Source organism: Grampus griseus, assembly GCF_964374135.1.
Source record: "Grampus griseus genome assembly, chromosome: 5".
Classification (NCBI taxonomy): domain Eukaryota; kingdom Metazoa; phylum Chordata; class Mammalia; order Artiodactyla; family Delphinidae; genus Grampus; species Grampus griseus.
The window spans coordinates 10,505,788-10,523,853 of NC_138998.1; the positions used below are offsets into that span (position 1 = coordinate 10,505,788).

General features: G+C 44.6%; 1 protein-coding gene across 1 annotated transcript; it reads right to left on the minus strand.

Moving 5' to 3' along the window:
* Positions 1-2,292: 2,292 nt before the first annotated feature.
* BTD (biotinidase) lies at positions 2,293-17,745 on the minus strand. The gene is made up of 3 exons (XM_082654068.1): positions 17,482-17,745; positions 12,852-13,001; positions 2,293-4,505 (listed from the first exon to the last, which is right to left on the minus strand). Exons 1-3 carry the CDS (start codon positions 17,740-17,742, stop codon positions 3,333-3,335), a joined length of 1,584 nt encoding a protein of 527 aa, XP_082510194.1. The 5' UTR covers positions 17,743-17,745; the 3' UTR covers positions 2,293-3,332.
* Positions 17,746-18,066: the final 321 nt, after the last annotated feature.

An 18,066-nucleotide genomic window follows, 5' to 3' on the forward strand; every position in this document is an offset into this window, starting at 1 on the left:
ACACCTAAAGCACAAGCAACCAAAGAAAGAAGATAAATTCAACTTCATCTTAAAATTAAAAATTTCATCACAAAATTAAAAACTTTTGTGTACCAAAAAACGGTATCAAAAAGTGAAAAGACAACCAACAAATGGAGAAAATATTTGCAGATCACTTATCTGATAAGGGTCTAATATCCAAAATAGACAAAGAACTCTTACAACTAAATAATAAAAAGACAATCCAATTTTTTAAATGGGTGTAAGAGTTTAATAATTTCTTCAAAGAAGATATATGGGTGGCCAATAAGCACTTGGAAAGATGTTCAGCATTATTAGCAACTAGGGCAATGAAATCACAACCACGATGAGAAACCACAACCACTGAGATGGCTGTGATTTTAACAAACAGACAATAACAAGCATTAGCAAGGATGTGGAGAAACTTATACATTGCTAATAGGGATGCAAAATGATGCAGCCCCTTTGGAAAACAGTCTGTCTGACAGTTCCTCAAATAATTAAACATTGACTGGTATGACCCAGCAATTACACTCCTAGATATATACCCAAGGAATTGGAAAACGTATATTCACATATAAACTTGTACATGAATATTCATGGCAGCATTATTCCTAATAGCCAAAAAGTGGAAACAACGCAAAGTCCACTAACTTAATGGATAAACAAATGTGGTATATCTATACAATGAAATACTATTCAACCATAAGAAGGGAGAACTTATACATACTACACAAGGATAAACCTTGAGAACATTACACTAAGTGGAAGAAGGCAGGAACGAAAGGCCACATAGTGTATGATTCCATTTATATAAAATGTTCAGAATGGGCAAATCCGCAGAGATAGTGTATTAGTAGTTGCCATGGGATGTGGGGGAGGGAGAATGGACATGACTGCTCGTGGGTACAGGGTTTCTTTTGGGGGTGAGGGCACTGAGCCGGCCGCCTGTGGGTCAGCACTGGCCCAGGTGGGTTTCCCTCAGCAGGGCTGTGGGCAGGCCCTCCTCTCGAGAGCCCATGGTGGGCACTGGGGCGGACAGGCTGCCAGCAGGCCGTGGCTTTACCTTCTCTAAGAACAGGACTTTTTAAGCCCATCGTTGTCTCCCTCCCTCTGCGCAGAAGACCACAGAGAGGCGCAGCTGCACCCCCAGGAGAAACCACATGGACAGTCGCTTCCCCCAGGCCTCATTCCACCAAAAATACACTGGGTGTCTGCCCCTGTGTTATGGTCAAGATCGCCATCTGCTTCCTGAGTTTCAGGATCACAGCTGACAGAAGCGTATCACAACCGTGAGTCATATGTGCCTTTTTTTTCCCTGAAAATGATTTATTTTATTCATTTCCCCCCTACCCTCCACTTTGTTCTGCCATCTGGCAACTACTTTTTATCGTAAAAAATCATAATTTCTTGTCCCCCTCATTTCTACTTCATGAGCAGTTAGTTAGTTCTAAATTGTCAGTAGATAGTAACTTGGGGAAAGCTTTCAGTACTCTGCTCAGAAGAGCAAAATGTGCATCCAGCAGGTGCTTCAGAAATGTGTGCTGGGTGAAGCAGCTCCACCAAGCCTGTATTTGGGCCTGGCCTCTGCCTCTCTCTGGATGATTTGAATCATCTTGGCAGGAAGCAACAATATGCATTTCTGAGATGATTTCTGTTTCCCTGGAGCAGGGGCGGCCACATCCGGAGCCGTGTGCCCCCTCCAGCTCGCCCCTCCCGGGTCTGCGCCAGCATCTGGTGGGAGAGGTCCCTGTCCCGTTCCGGGGGGACCTCCTGGGTTTCCTCAGGAATCCTGAGCTGTTCCTGCAAATTCCCTGAAGGCCTGCCTGACTCATTCTAGGCCTTTGCAAGCGGGCAGTGAGTCAGCGGGTCTTTGCTTCTTTCCCACATGGATGATTCAATACACATCCCACAAATGAGAAAACTGGGGCACAGCCAAGGTTCAAATAAACAGTCGAGGTCTACGTAGTGAAGAGCAAACAGGGAGGCCAAGAAAGTAAAGCTGGTCAGTCTGACCCTAGGATCTATGCTCTTTAGTATCCTGCCTAAAAGCCAGGAAGGGGTCTGGAAAGCCACACTGTGGGGGGAATGGGGAAAGAATTTCATTTTTTACTTCATGTAATTATGTATAGATATATGCAAATACTGTTTTTAAAAACCTGATTTATAAAGGAGATGAAACTAAATATAGCCACACATTGAAGAGGCAAATCATGGAAAGCTAACTCTCCATTTTCTTTAAAAGCTGCAGATTTTCACCTTAAAAATGATCTGAAACAGTTACTAGGCATAGAGTCAAAGTGACTTTGAAATGTTGGATACAAATAATACAGACCAGTGGCCTAAAGAATGTCTTCACACACTGAATATGATTTTGCACGTGCAGTTCCTATTTTGGGAGGTCCTCGCTTTGTCCCTGGTGGGCTTTCCAAAGACACCTGTTGAGTGACTGAATAAAGACTAAGTGGGCCAAACCCCACACCGTTCCTGCAACCCGTCTGCAAAGAGAAGGCCCTGCCAGCGGACTGGGAATGAATTCCCAGCATTGTTCCACCCTGCACAGTTGGGCAGCCGGAAGGCTCTTGCCCAGAGCTAGCGTGATTTATTAAGGTGCCTGGAATCCCTGGATGAGACACGCTGTGCACAAGAACCCTATGACTCATCTGTTCCCATCGCTGCCCTCTCTTCAGCACTTTTTTCCAGCCTCTCTCTCCGGCGCACTGCACTCTTTCTTTCCAGTTATTCTGAGTCCTGCCTGACACATTCCAATCACTGACAGAAAGGCATGTGTGAGAAAAGCTTCCCTTCTATTTTTAAAAGCTGCCTCAGGATCCACATTGCTGATGCTGCTGGCGGCTCTGGCATGATCAGTCCTGGGGGATGAATTCTGGCCAACCAGAATGGAAAAGTCCCCATGGCAGCCATTTCTAACACGGCTTTTGCTTTGAGAGTTTGTTTCTTACCCTAGAAAATGTTTGAGGCTTCTGAAATACCTGTATATCCTGGGTGTCACTTGATCAACAGCAAGAACACACACAAAACCTGCTGTTTTGTGGACATGTAAAATATAAACTGACATTTATTTTTGTGCTCTTAAAACAACTGTGTAATGGAAGATCTGCTGGAAGAAGACGTGGCTTGAATAATAGAAATGTGAGTAGAAAATACCAGAAAATGTCTCACGAATTTGTGCTTAAGAGGAAAAGACACTGGCGAAATCTGTCTCCCTACCTCTTCCCATGGCTCCCAGGATGGGCTCTGGAGCGAAGAAGTGGTCCCGGTGCTGTGAGTTTTGGCCTCTGCCAGTGCAGGAGGAGCCCACCCCACACCCCCTAGTCCTTCTCATACAACCGCCCGTAGAGAGCTGCCGTCACCAGGCCGGAGGACAGTTCGCTCTTCCTCAGGAAATAGTGATCATTCTCCCAGCCCAGCTGGTCAGGGGTTTCCAGGGTCATCCCTGAGGTCAGAAGCATTGGAAAGATATAGGAGGTACTGAAGTTCCCCCACAGGTGAAACTCAAATATCCCCGCAGCCTCTGTAACCTCCTGCCCACAGGTTTCAAAGCCAAGACCGCCACACTTGACCAGGGCACAGACTTGAACGTAGTAAGTGCCGTGCACAGTGTGAAGGCCGTCAAAGACCCCCAGGGCATACAGCTCCTTGGACAGAGTGGGCCTCTGGTAAAGCAAATGACAGCAAAGGCTATTTGCACAGACTTGGAGGTAGCCTTCCTTGCCCCACACGGGAACCAGGGTGAAATTGTCATACATCATCTCAGAGTGAAACGTGGGAGGGGCATCCGTGTTCCATTTGGGGGCTCCATCACAGTGGACATCCTGAGCATCCTTCTCAGAGTACGGATCCCCTGCCAAGATTTTTAAAAACTTACTGTGGGATGGGTCCATTTTCCCTGTGGCATTCCCTGTGCCAACGAGACCCTGTGGATTTTTGGCTACCTGGGCAATTATAAGGTGATCTTCAGGGCTTTCCATGTCATGGTGCCAAAAGGACTTCAGAGGGGCGTGTATGCCACTTCCCGTCATCCCCAGAGATGGATGGTGGATGTTCGCAGCCAGAAAGTTGACGCCGAAGGCGATGGCGAAACCCCTCTGAATCTGAATGGCTGCCAAGAGGGGGAGCTGGTTCATCCAGGCGGTCGGATACACGACATGCTTCACCTCCGAGTCTCTGAGGAGCCTGACAGCAGGGTCGAAGAACAATATGTCAAAGCAAGTGAAGATGCCAAACTTGCCAGCAAAGGGGGTATCAAAGGTGATGCGATCCACTTCCAGGGGGGTATTGAACGCTGCTTCAAAGTAGAGGTTTTGTTTGCGGTAGCTGTCAACCAGGGTTCCATTACTGCTGAACACCACGTTCGTGTTATACTGGTATCTGCCATCATTTGGGCACCCTGGGTCACTGCTATGACAAGGCTGCTTTGTCCCAAGATTGGCCACCAGGAACATCTCTCCCTTGACAGCCATACAACTCAGGCGCTGGAGGACCTAGAGGGAAAAAATAAAAGTGTAAATAAAGGAAATTTTTAAACCCTGCCTTTTTCTTACAATTTTAAAATAGTACCTGTATTGTATTGATAATATATAAATAGCTATCATAAATCAATAAGAAAAAAGTAACCACTATTGAAAGCGTGCAAAGGATATGAACAGGTGGTTCACAGATGAACAAATACAAATGGCCAACAAACATTGACAAGATGCTCAGTCTCATTAGTAGTAAGGAGATACAAATTAAAATGATAATGAGATATCATTTTTCACCTCTATAAGATTGGCAAAAATTAAAAAGACTATTCTATCTTGCATTGACCAAAGGATGGGCAAACAGGCACTCATGCACTATTACTGGGGATGCAAAGTGCAATCAAAATCTTTTAAAGGGAAAACTTGGGGCTCTTTAAAAAATAATTTTTAAAAGTGCTTATCTTGGGGGGCTCCAATCAATATGGTGGAGCAAAAGAACATGGAGCTTACCTCCTCCCACAAATACATCAAAAATACATCTACATCTGGAACAATTCTCACAAAATACCTACTGAACCCTGGCAGAATATCTCCAACACCCAAAATCGCAAGAAGGATCTCCACACAACTGGGTAGAGCAGAAAAAAAAAAAAAAGGGAATTGGGACAGGACTTGTGCCCCCGGGAGGTAATTGTGAAAGAGAAAAGGTTCCCACACTCTGGGAAGCCCCTTCACTGGAGAGGAGAATCAGCCAGGCCACTGCCCTGCACTCCTCAGCCTGGGACGTGCATCCACTGGTATGTGCTGGGGCTGGGTGCTGAAACTCAGGCTTCAGAGGACAGACCTGGGGAGAGCACTGCGGTTGGCTGCAGAGACAGCCTGAAGGGGCTGGAGTGTGGTACGGGCTGCAACCAGCGGTATACATGGAGGAAGCCCGGGCCCTCCATAGAAGCAAAGGGCCTTTGTTAAGGAGCGCGGAAGGGAGGGGCGAGCCTGCCACAGTAGCCTCACTTTCGGCATGCTCATGGCAGGTGTGCGCCGCCACTGAAACCCCATTGTCAACACGCCATGTCAGCAAAGCGAGGGATGGGGCCCACCACAGCAGCCTCTTTCTCCATGTGCTCCTCTACGAGCTCTGGGAGCGTGCTAGTGGGTTGCCCACATGCAGAGGTAGGGCTGAAATCTGAGCCCTCTCCCTGTGGCTGTGCAGATTTACCCTACTGGGGCCTGCTTTGTAAACTCAGCGCCTGAGGGACACCCAAGTGGACAATGGGTGTTCCTGTGGCTGGGACAGGACTGGCCTTAGCATCTGTGGGCTTTGTGGGTGCATGTACATAGAGGCTGGGCCAGGGTCTGGGCTGCTTCCATAGCTCCCACAGCAGGTCCAGGTGTGTGACTACTGCAGTCTTGGTACCTGACTTCAATGGATTTGCACTGGTAGCCTTGTGAAAACAATGCCTGAGGGACATCAGGGCTGACTGCCAGCATTCCCAAGGTTGAGATGGGGCTGAAGGCAGTGCCAACAACAGTGTACTTTGTAAGCATACAATAGGTGACACCACAGAGCACCCTTACGGGTGAACAGCTCTGGCAGAGGAATATTCAGTGGGTCCTCTCCCAGTGGGAGCGCTCCAATCCTGCCTACTTCATACTCCAGCTCAGAAATGGATCCTAGGGGCTTCTACTCCAACAACTAGGGAGAAGACCCTGCTCAATACCCAGTGCAGGCTCTGGTCACCACAACACCACCACACCTCCTATCAAGGGCATAACGGCCAGCACACACTGAAGAAAAGAGGTCGCAGGCATTCATAGTGAAAACAGCCCTCATACCAAAAAATATTAAACCCACACAGGCTACACAGGGACACTCCCACATAAAAATAGCCTTCCAGGACCACAGTAGATAATTGTTTCTCCCAAACTCACAGAGTAAGAGAAACATAAGTAAAATAAAGAAGCAGAGGAGCCACTCCCAATTAAAAGATCAAGAGAATTCCCCTGAAAGAACAAACAATGAAACAGATCTCTTTAACAGACACCAAGTTCAAAAAGGAGATAATGAAAATACTAAAGGAATTAAGAAGGACTATTGATAGAAATGCAGATTACTGTAAAAAGGAACTAGAAACAATAAAGAGGAGCTAAGAAAAATTAGAAAACTCATTTGCCCAGACAAAAGCTGAGCTAAAGGCAATGAACAGCAGATTGAATAATGCAGAAGAACAAATAAATGATCCAGAAGGTGGAATAATGGAAATCACCCAATCAGAACAGCAGACAGAAAGCCAGATTAGAAAAAATGAAAGCAATATAAAAGACCTATGGGATAATGTAAAACATGCCAATCTACACATAATAGGGAGTCTAGAGGAAAAGAAAGAGAAAAGGGGATCGAAAATGTATTTGAAGAAATTACGGCTGAAAACTTCCCAAACCTAAAGAAAGAAACAGATATCCAGGCACAGGAAGCACAGAGGGTCCCAAACAAGGTGAACCAAAACAGATCTACACCAAGACATACTATAAGTAAAAAGGCAAAAGTTAAAGATAGAGGATTCTAAAGGCAGCAAGAGAAAAACAGAGTTCCTTACAAGGGAACCCCTTAAAAGGCTACCAGCTGATTTCTCTACAGAAAAGCTGCAGGCCAGAAGGGAGTGGCAAGCTGCAACCTAGGATACTCTACCTAACAAGATTATCATTTAGAATAGAAGGAGAGAGAAAGACTTTCCCAGACAAGCAAAAGCTAAAAGAATACAGCAGTAGTAAACCTATCCAAAGGGAAATATTGAAAGGTCTTCTCTAAATAGAAAAGAAAAAGGAATCTATAGGAAAGAGGAAAATCACAATTGGAAAATAAATCACTTAAATAAGCCAGTACACAGATTAAAATAAAAATGATAACCACAATGAACAGCAAACAGATGAATATGAAGGTGTAAAATCATAAAATAATTAAAATCATAAAATGTGAAAGAGGAGAGTATGAAAACGTAGATTATTTTTCTAGAATGTGTTTCAGTCTATATGACTACCAGTCTAAAGCAATTAGATATAGGAAGGGGTTAATGTGCTTGAAATACAGGGTAACCACAAATCAAAAACATACAATATATTCGAAAAAACCAAAAAGAAGAAAACATAAGCATAACACACACAAAAAAATCATCAAACTGCAAAAGGGAAAAGAAAAAGGAACAAAGAAGAAATTAAAAAATCAAGTAGAAAACAAGTTCTAAAGTGGCAATAAATACATATCTATCAATAATTACCTTAAATGTCAGTGGACTAAATGCTCCAATCAAAAGACACAGAGTGGAAGATTGGGTTAAAAAACAAGAGCCTACAATATGCTGCTTACAAGAGACTTACTTTAGGGCAAAGGACACACAGGTTGAAAGTGAGGGGGTGGAAAAATATTTCATGCAGACAGAAATGACAGGAAAACAAGGGTCACAATACTCATATCAGACAAAACAGATTTTAAAACAAGGGCCATAAAGAAAGATAAAGAAGGACTCTATATAATGACAAAAGGATCAATACAAGAAGAAGATACTACACTCATCAACATATATGCACCCAATACAGGAGCAGCCAAATACATAAAACAAATACAGGCATAAAGGGAGAAACTGACAGGAGCACAATAATAGGAGACTTTAACACCCCACTCACATCAATGGACAGATCTTCTAGACAGAAAATCAATATGGCAACAGAGATCCTAAATGATAACAATCGAAAAGTTGGACTTAATTGATATTTTCAGGACATTAAATTTTTAAAAAATGCATTCTTTTCAAGTGCACATGGAACACTCTCTAGGATTGACACCATACTAGGGCACAAAATAAGCCTCAGCAAATTTAAGAGGATAGAAATTATTTCAAGCATCTTTTCTGACCACAATGGCATGAAACTAGAAATCAATCCCAGAAAAAAAAATGAGAAAAGACAATTACATGGAGACTAAACAACATGCTACTAAAAAGCCAATGGGTCAACAATGAAATCAAAGAAGAAATTAAAAAATACCTTGAGGCAAATGACAATGAAAACACAACCATACAAAATCTATGGGATGGGCTTCCCTGGTGGCGCAGCAGTTGAGAGTCCGCCTGCCGATGCAGGGGACACAGGTTCGTGCCCCAGTCGGGGAAGATCCCACATGCCGTGGAGCGGCTGGGCCCGTGAGCCACGGCTGCTGAGCCTGTGCATCCGGAGCCTGTGCTCCGCAACGGGAGAGGCCACAACAGTGAGAGGCCTGCGTACCGCAAAAAAAAAAAAAAAAAAAATCTATGGGATGCAGCAAAAGCAGTTCTTAGAGGGAAGTTCAAAGTGATACAGGCCTTCCTCAAAAAACAAGAAAAATCTCAAACAAACAACCTAACCTACCACCTAAAAGAATTAGGAAAAGAAGGGCAAACAAAACCTAAAGTCAGCAGAAGGAAGGAAATAGTAAAGATCAGAGAGGAAAATGAATAAAATGGAGATTAAAAAACAATAGAAAAAATCAATAAAACAAAGAGCTGGTTCTTTGAAAGGGTAAACAAAATCAACAAACCTCTGCTCAGGCTCACCAAGAAGAAAAGAGAGGGGACCCAAATAAACAAAATATGAAATGAAAAAGGAGAAATAACAATCAATACTGCTGAAATACAGAAAACCATAAGAGAATACTATGAACAATTATACGCCAACAAATTGGACAACTTAGAAGAAATGGACAAGTTTCTAGAATCATACAGGCCACCAAAACTGAATCAAGAAGAAATAGATAATTTGAACAGACTGATCACTACAAGTGAAATAGAATCTGTAATAAAAAAAAAAAGAAAAGAAAACTTCCTACAAACAAAAGTCCAGGACCAGATGGCTTCACTAGGGAATTCTGCCAAACATACAAAAAATAACCTATACTGATCCTTCTCAAACTCTTCCAAAAGATTGAAGAGGAGGGGCCCCTCACAAAGACATTCTATGAAGCCACCATCACCCTGATACCAAAACCAGACGAAGCCACTACCAAGTAAGAAAATTACAGGCCATTATCCTTGAGGAATATGATGCAAAAATTCTCAACAAAATATTAGCAAACTGAATCCAACAACACATAAAAAAGATCATGCACCACCACCAAGTTGGCTTCATCCCAGGGTCACAAGGATGGTTCAGTATACACAAATCAATGTGATACATCACATCAACAAAAGACAAAAAACACATGATCATCTCAATAGATGCAGAAAAAGCATTTGATAAAATTCAACATCCATTCATGAAAAAAACTCTCACTAAGTTGGTATAGAGGGAATATATCTCAATGTAATAAAAGCTTTTTATGACAAACCCACAGCCAATATAATACTCAAAGGTGAAAAGCTGAAAGCCTTCCCGCTAAAATCTGGAACAAGACAGGTTCCACTCTCACCACCTGTAGTCAACATAGTACTGGAAGTCCTAGCCACAGCAATCAGACAGGAAAAAGAAATAAAAAGTATCCAAATTGGAAGGTAAGAGGTAAAACTGTCATTATGTGCAGATGACATACTATATATATATAGTCTATAGTAACACTAAAGACTCCACACAAAAACTACTAGAACTGATAAATGAATTCAGCCAGGTAGCAGGATACAAGATTAACATACAGAAATCAGTTGCATTTCTGTATACTAAAAATAAATTATTAGAAAGGGAATGTAAAAAAAACAATCCCTTTTAAAAGTGCATCAAAAAAAAAAAAAAAAACTTAGGAATAAACCTGACCAAGGAGGTGAAAGACTTATATGCTGAGAACTATAAAATATTAATAAAGGAAATTGAAGGTGATTTAAAGAAATGGAGGGACTTCCCAGGTGGCGCAGTAGTTAAGAACCCACCTGCCAATGCAGGGGACATGGGTTCGAGCCCTGGTCCGGGAAGATCCCACATGCTGCGGAGCAACTAAGCCCGTGAGTCATAACTACTGAGCCTGCACTCTAGAGCCTGCAAGCCACAGCTACTGAGCCCATGAGCTGCAACTACTGAAGCCTGCACGCCTAGAGTCCTTGCTCTGCAACAAGAGAAGCCACTACAATGAGAAGCCCGTGCACAACGAAGAGTAGCCCCCGCTCGCCATAACTAGAGAAAGCCCATGTGCAGCAACGAAGACCAAACACAGCCAAAAATAAATAATTTTTAAAAAATAATTTTAAAAAATAAAGAAATGGAAAGATATCCCGTGCTCTTGGATTGGAAAAATTAACATTGATAAGATGGCCATACCACCCAAAGCAATCTACAGATTTAATGCAATCCCTATCAAATTACCCATGACATTTTTTCACAGAACTAGAACAGATAAGCCTAAAATTTATATAGAACCATAAAAGACCCAGAATTGCCAAAGCAATCCTGAGGAAAAAGAACAAAGCTGGAGGCATAACCCTCCCAGACTTCAGACAATACTACAAAGCCACAGTAATCAAAACAGTGTGGTCTTGGCACAAAAACAAACATATGGATCAATGGGACAGAACAGGGAGCCCAGTAATAAACCCACACATCTACAGGGAGTTAATCTTCAACAAAGGAGGCAAGAATATACATGGAGAAAAGACAGTCTCTTCAGCAAGTGGTGTTAGGAAAGCTGGACAGCCACATGTAAATCAATGAAGTTAGAACACATCCTCACACCATACACAAAAATAAACTCAAAATGGCTTAAGGACTTAAATATAAGACATGACACCATAAAACTCCTAAAAGAGAACATAGGCAAAACATTCTCTGATAGAAATTGTACCACTGTTTTCTTAGGTCAATCTCTCAAGGCAACAGAAATAAAAGCAAAAATAAACAAATGGGACCTATTCAAACTTTATAAGCTTTTCTACAGCAAAGGAAACCATAAACAAAACGAGAAGACAACCTACAGATGAGGATAAAATATTTGCAAATGATGCGACTGAAAGGGCTCAATTTCCAACATATACAAACAGTTCACACAACTCAACAACAAAAAAACAACCCAATCGAAAAATGGGCAGAAGACCTAAACAGACATTTCTCCAAAGAAGACATACAGATGGCCAACAGGCACATCAAAAGATGCTCAACATTTCTAGTTATTAGAGAAATGCAAATCAAGACTACAATGAGGTAGCACCTCACAGCGGTCAGAATGGCCATCATTAAAAAGTCTACAAATAACAAATGCGGGAGAGAGTGTGGAGGAAAAGGAACCCTCTTACACTGTTAGTGGGAATGTAAATGGGTGCATCCACTGTGGAAAACAGTGTGGAGGTTCCTCAAAAAACTAAAAACAGAACTACCACATGATCTAGCAACCCCATTCCTGGGAATATAACCAGACACAACTATAATTCAAAAAGAAACATGCATCCCTGTGTTCACAGCAGACTATTCACAGTAGCCAAGACATGGAAACAATCTAAATGTCCATCGACAGATGAATGGATAAAGAAAATGTGGTATGTGTGTATAGATATATACACATATACATATATACATACACACAATGGAATACTACTCAACCATAAAAAGAATGAAATAATGCCATTTGCAGCAACATGGATGGACTTAGAGATTATCATACTAAGTGACGTTAAGTCAGAAAGAGAAAGACAAATACCTTTGATATCATTTATATGGGGAATATACACAAATGAACTTATCTATGAAACAGAAAGAGACTCACAGATATAAAGAACAGACTTCTGGTTGCCAAGTGGGGCTGGGGAGGGATGAATTGAGAGTTTGGGATTAGCAGCTGCCAACTACTATATATAAAATAGATAAACAAGGTCCTACAGTACAGCACAGGGAACCATATTCAATATCCTGTGATAAACCATAATGGAAAAGAATATAAAAAATAGTGAATATATGTAAGTATAACAATCACTTTGCTGTACAGCAGAAATTAACACAACATTGTAAATCAACTGTACTTCAGTAAAAATAATAAAATTAAAAAATAAAGATGTCAGTATCTATGAGATGCATAGAAAAGAATATAGGTGGATGCACTGACGGCAGTTTGTCTAGAAAGGGAGGTGGCTGAGGGATGGGGTGTGGAAGGTGGGCTTTCATTTTATTAACTTTGATTTGTTGTAGAAGCGTATATTCATGCATTTCTTGTGTGATCAACAAACAGAGAACGATCCGCAGATGAGTAAATGCCTCATAATAGCAGACATTTTTAAGTGAATGACTGGCACAGGGAGCTTGGGTTTGGTTCTCAGGCCCCTAAGGGCTCCTGTCACTCTCATTCAACACGTCCTGGCTCTTGGCCCTTGGCTTGGTTCATCTCCGTGAGCCTCCCACCTCCTGAGGAGGAAGGCTGGTCCCCTTACATACTTCCGTGTCATGGAATCGGTGGGGCTCCAGGCATGGGTTCCACCTGACCAAGTAGGGAGGAGGCAGAAAGTCCAAAAACGGGTAAATGGATGTTCTTGTGAAGTTGAATCCATGGATGCCATCTTCTGGAAACACTATAATCTGTACACCCTGCAAGTCAAAACATAGAAATAGTCCGTTAACAGATAACAGGAAGCACCCCTTCATTCCTCTGACAGCCGTCCTGCAGCTGCTCTGAACCAGGAACCACAGAGGTCCAGACGTGGTAGCTGGGCTCGGCAGGGATCTGAGCCTTGGAGGAGCCGTCTCACTTGGCCTAACTCTGAGGGAAGAAAGACCAAGTCTTCTAGGGACCAGCACTGTACCGAGGGCTGGCCAGGGAAGAAGGTTACAAGTGAGTTTGGATGGGTTTGGAGTTGGTGGTGGTGCCATGGGAGATGGAGCGGCGACTATAACAGGCCTGAGTATCAGGCTTAGCAGATGTGCTACCTCTAGTCCAGTGGGGGGTTTTCAACCTTCATTGTGCTTCTAAATCAGACAGGGGACTTCTGAAAACAAAAGCTTTGCTCAGCAGTGATGCTTGGGCCCATCCCTAAAAAGTCTGCTTCAATCAACTGTGGGTGCGGTCCCGGCAACAGGTCCCCACATGATTCTAATGGGCCCCAGTGGGCTGGTGGGTGAAAGTCAAGTGCATTGATTTTAGCATAGGGACCAGGACTTGCTCTAACTTGCATTTCTCCCACTGGGAGTTAGGAGACTCCCGTCAGAGCCCTGACCGCCCTACAGGCCTTCTCCCACACCTGGAGACGCTGGGGGTCCTTGCCTGTGACAGCCCGAGGCTCCCTGTGACAGTGGCAGCGACCTGAGGAAACCCAAACAGGGCAGCCCTCAGCTCCCAGCGCCAGGGCCCCTTCGGCTGCCGCTCTGCACTTGCTCGGCTGAAAATGTTAAGCCTGGAGCAGCATCACCCCACAGTGAAAGGTGGAGGAGGATGGCGGAGCAGGCATGAATAATCTAAAGTCACAGGCAATTTGAGTCACTATTTCTGGAATGCACTGCAAACTCCTTATAATTTTTTTCCTGGTTATAAAAAATTTTTCAAAAGTTTAAGTGTAGAAAATTTGGAAAACACAACATAAAGGAAGAATTCATAATCCTATATCATGAAGATACTTATTGTTAACATCTTGCCTCTTTTCATTTTTCCCCCTCTCTGTATAGGTGTGTGCGTGTATAATTGAGACAATAATAAACATACGGTTTTCCACCTTGACTCTCTCGCTACAGAGCATCAAGACTACAAAGATACCTTCAGAAATATCGCTTGTATTATATGCTGGATTATATTTAAGAGGACACCGCAGTTTATCCTCTGTTATTGGGCATTTGAATTGTTCCCAACTTTTTGTAATGAAAAAAACTGTGGTGACCATCTGTGTACAGGGTGCTCAAAACACTTCCTGAATGAGCGTTGTACACAAATCTTTGATTGGAGCTCTGATTATTTCTTTAGAATAAAGGCTTATAAGTGAAAATACTGAGTCAAGTGTATGAAAAATTTTAAATTCTTAATATACGTTGCCAAGTAGCTTTCCAGAAAGCTTACAGCAATGTACACTCCCTCCAGCAGAATACGAGGCTGGTCATCTTATTGCACATTAGAAAGAAAAATGATCACAAACTTGGAAATAAAGCAAGACGAAGAATTTATGTATACATTCTTTGTATACGTATATCTTTCTACAATATACCAGGGTACTGACAAGCGCACTCGAGGATTATCCATCTAGTGAATGTATCACTGTTTGACTTTGCTATTTAATAAGACACCCTAAACATGACAGTTTTATTGCCCTGTACGACATTAGCCTGTTTTGTATCTATTAGCAGATTCATCTCAACATTCATTTGACTGATGGATACACTCACGTCTGTTCCTCAAGTTATCTTTTGAACCAGCTTTACCATCTTGCTGGTTCCTGAGTTAATTAATGAGTTAAATAAGAGCTTTGACACATGTCCATTCTTCTCTATGTGTAAGAGTCATGTTTCTAACTTTCTGAAAATTATACTTGGACACATGTTTTCCTTTATTAAAAACACAACTTTGAAAGCACAGAATGGTTTCCTATGGACATTAACAGCTATGGATACATATTAGATTAATATTCAAATTAAATTGCGTTTCCTGAATATACATCTGCCCAGAATGAGGACTCAGACTTGAGCCGGGACAGAACTTTGGGTCTGATGTGATTACTCATCCATTCTAGGAAGGAATTTGCATTCCTGATAAAGGACTTGAGCAATTTTCTGACAGACCAGTGAGCTCAAGAACTCCTGGGGAATTCCGGGTGCCAACCCAGCTGACCACCCAGCCTAATATCTTTAAGCGCAACTCCTTTTCTTCCCTGTAAATGAAAGAACTCAAGCGAGAACTCATTTAATTGGCCTGCAGGAACCTCTGCCCTTATAGCAAGTTTGATATAAAACTTTGACACATGCATGGCATCAACCTGTGTTAGAGGTTACTTGAACACATATAACCACGTAGGGGAGCCGAGATGTCTGTAAGCCCTAAAAAATGACTGGATCAGCAGCTTTGTACCAGCTCCTGGACCACAAAGAGAGAAGGAATGATGCCTGCTGGCAGCATGGGTTCAAGAAAAACATATGTTTCATTTGGGGGCAGGTGATTAAAATGCAGGGGAAACCTGCAGGCACAGTCTCTAGGTTTCAGTACGGCATCTGCCAAGTGTCTTAGCGTGGTCTTGTGGACAGGATGGAGAAGAAGGGGGTGACATTTCAGCTGCCTGCAAGCCAACACCTCCGTGCAGAGAACGGACCTGTGTCAGGAGGAGGCCTGCCAGCACAGGCTGGTATGTTTTTACACCGGCTTCGGTGCAGACACAAATGAGGTATGTCCCAGAAGTGTGAATGACGTGAAGGTAACTGATATGCAGGATGTCTGTCAGTGAAGATCCCCAAATAGCCCACCAGGATGAAATTTAATGGCACAAATGTGAGGCTTTGCTCTCGGGTTAAATAAATTAACCTTACAAGTACAGGACAGCCATGGCAGCGTGTGTGTGTGTGTGAAAAGGGCTCAGGGGCTTTGGCTGACAGCAAGCGCCTGATGAACCCACAGCAAGGTGTGGCTGCCAAAAGCTTTCCTTCTGGGGACAACATGTAGAATGAGAACGGTGGCAGGTTTCCTCCGCCCTGCCCTCGACAAAACCACGTGCAGCTCAGGGCACAGACGTAACCCGGAAAGTCTTGGGGGACAGGGCTGGAACCGCAACCCTCGGGGAACTGTGGATAGGACTGGAGAGACAGCCTGGGAGAGATGCTGGGGCCGTCCTCAGATCTGGGAAAGATGGCGTGTGTGGGATGGGATTCAGTCTGTTCTGTTTGGCTAGGAGGACAGGACGATGGGTGGCAGTTACAGGGAGGCTGACTGTTGTTCATGGAAAGGAAGCCCTTTCCAGAAGTTCCCACTGTCCTCAAGTGGACAGTGAGTCCTGGGCCACTGGAGGCGTCCAGGGGAAGCTGGACGTCGGGCTGGGAAAAAAAGAGCAGTGTCACCCATCAGAACAGCTGGACCGGGCCTTTAAGCGCCCTTCCAGCATTTGTGTGTTACATATATAGGTACTACAGGCTACATTTTAAAAGGTAGCGACGGCCAGTGGTTGTCCAGGCAGTGCTGACCACCCTGAACAGAGACAGGGGCTGTTTGGGCAGGACCTGCAGGCACCACAGGTCTGCCCGCTTAACTCACAGACACGGCCGTTCTGCTCGCAGGGAGCCCGCCTGCTGCCCGGGCAGGGCGGAGCGGGGCTTCCTCGAGCAGCCGGGCAGGTCCCCCCCCACCCCTGCCGGGGCTCAAGGCCAGACTGCCCTCCCAGCAGGCCATTTTCCTACAGAGACTTCTGGCTCCCACACCTCCCCGTCTGCCCCACCCTTCCCGGCAGGAGCGGAAAAGGGGCCGCGCAGGAAGCCTTCACAAAGGCGGCACCGGCGTCCTTTGTCCGCTGGGCTGGGTTCTGTCTGGACTGAGCTCTCAGGCTTCGGGGTCTGGCGCGGGGACCAGAAAGGAGCCCCACGTCATCGGGAGGCAGCAAACACAGCTCTGGGGCCGCTTACTACTTTAGTTATCCTTGAAAGCCTCCGAGAGCATGAGAGGCCGTCGTGCCTGCTGGCTTTCAGATGTTTATGCACATCTGAATCCACCGGGGAACCTCAAAAAATCCCAGTGCCCCGACGTGCTCCCCAGCTGACTCTGCAGGCGTGGGGGCCGGGCACACACATTTGTTTACAAGCACCCGAGCGATTCTTCTGGCGCTGCCACGTGCCTGGCCCTGGGCTTCCCAGGCCGGAGGGGAAGCATCACCTGGGGAATCTTGCTAAATGTACATTCTGACTCAGCAAGTCTAGGGCAGGCCCCAAATTCTGCACTCCTCCCAGCCCTGGAGGGTCTGCTGATGCAGACCACCCTCTCATAGCAGGACTCCAGCCAACGGACTCATTCAGCTCATCTTTACCGGCCGGGCTGATTTCCCAGAGGGAAACGCAACACCAAGGGCTAATCTGCCCTGCTCTGCAAACAAGCTGACCCGGGAGCGCTTCTTGCCTTTTGGGCTGCGATCGTCACTTGCTGTTCATAGATGTCGAGGTTCTGGTTCATGAGCTCCAAGGCCTGCTTGCGGCTGGTGAGGGCCAGCGGGTTCGGGCTCAGGATGGACCGGTGCTCGTACACGGCAGCCACGTACTGGGCAGCCTGGTTACGCTCAGCCGGGCAGCGCTCCTCGGCCTGGGCCCCCAGGGCAGCCACGCAGCAGCCGCAGAGGAGAAGAGCGAGCTGACGGCCGGCTCCAGACATAATGCAGACCATCAATCTAGAACGCAATGGGGCAAGGAGAAAACAGCTGAATCCAGAATCCCACCAAGATTGGGGCTTGCGCAGCTGTGATTGATTAATCCCGGCAATCAGACTCACCGGCTGTGATGCTGCAGCTCAGAGAGTTTCACGTTCCTAATAAGAGGGTATGTGTTTCTCTCCAAACACGTAGTGAGTTATGTTTAAAATGGCTCACTGTGTTAACAGTCTGGTTTTAGAACATTTCCACAACAGACCCAATGTTTGCCACGATTTGCTTCCCCAGCAGGACTCTTCTAGTTGCACACTTCAGATTTAGGCAATAATAACTATTCTAAT

Bases quoted from the DNA above. Each gene is read 5' to 3' on its own strand.
- BTD (XM_082654068.1), bottom strand. From the start codon at position 17,742: ATGGTCTGCATTATGTCTGGAGCCGGCCGTCAGCTCGCTCTTCTCCTC. The intron at 13,002-17,481 runs GCAAGAAGCGCT...TTTGACTTGCAG, and splicing joins TGACGATCGCAGCCCAAAAG to GGTGTACAGATTATAGTGTT. The intron at 4,506-12,851 runs GTATGTAAGGGG...TTTTCCCTCTAG, and splicing joins ACCGATTCCATGACACGGAA to GTCCTCCAGCGCCTGAGTTG.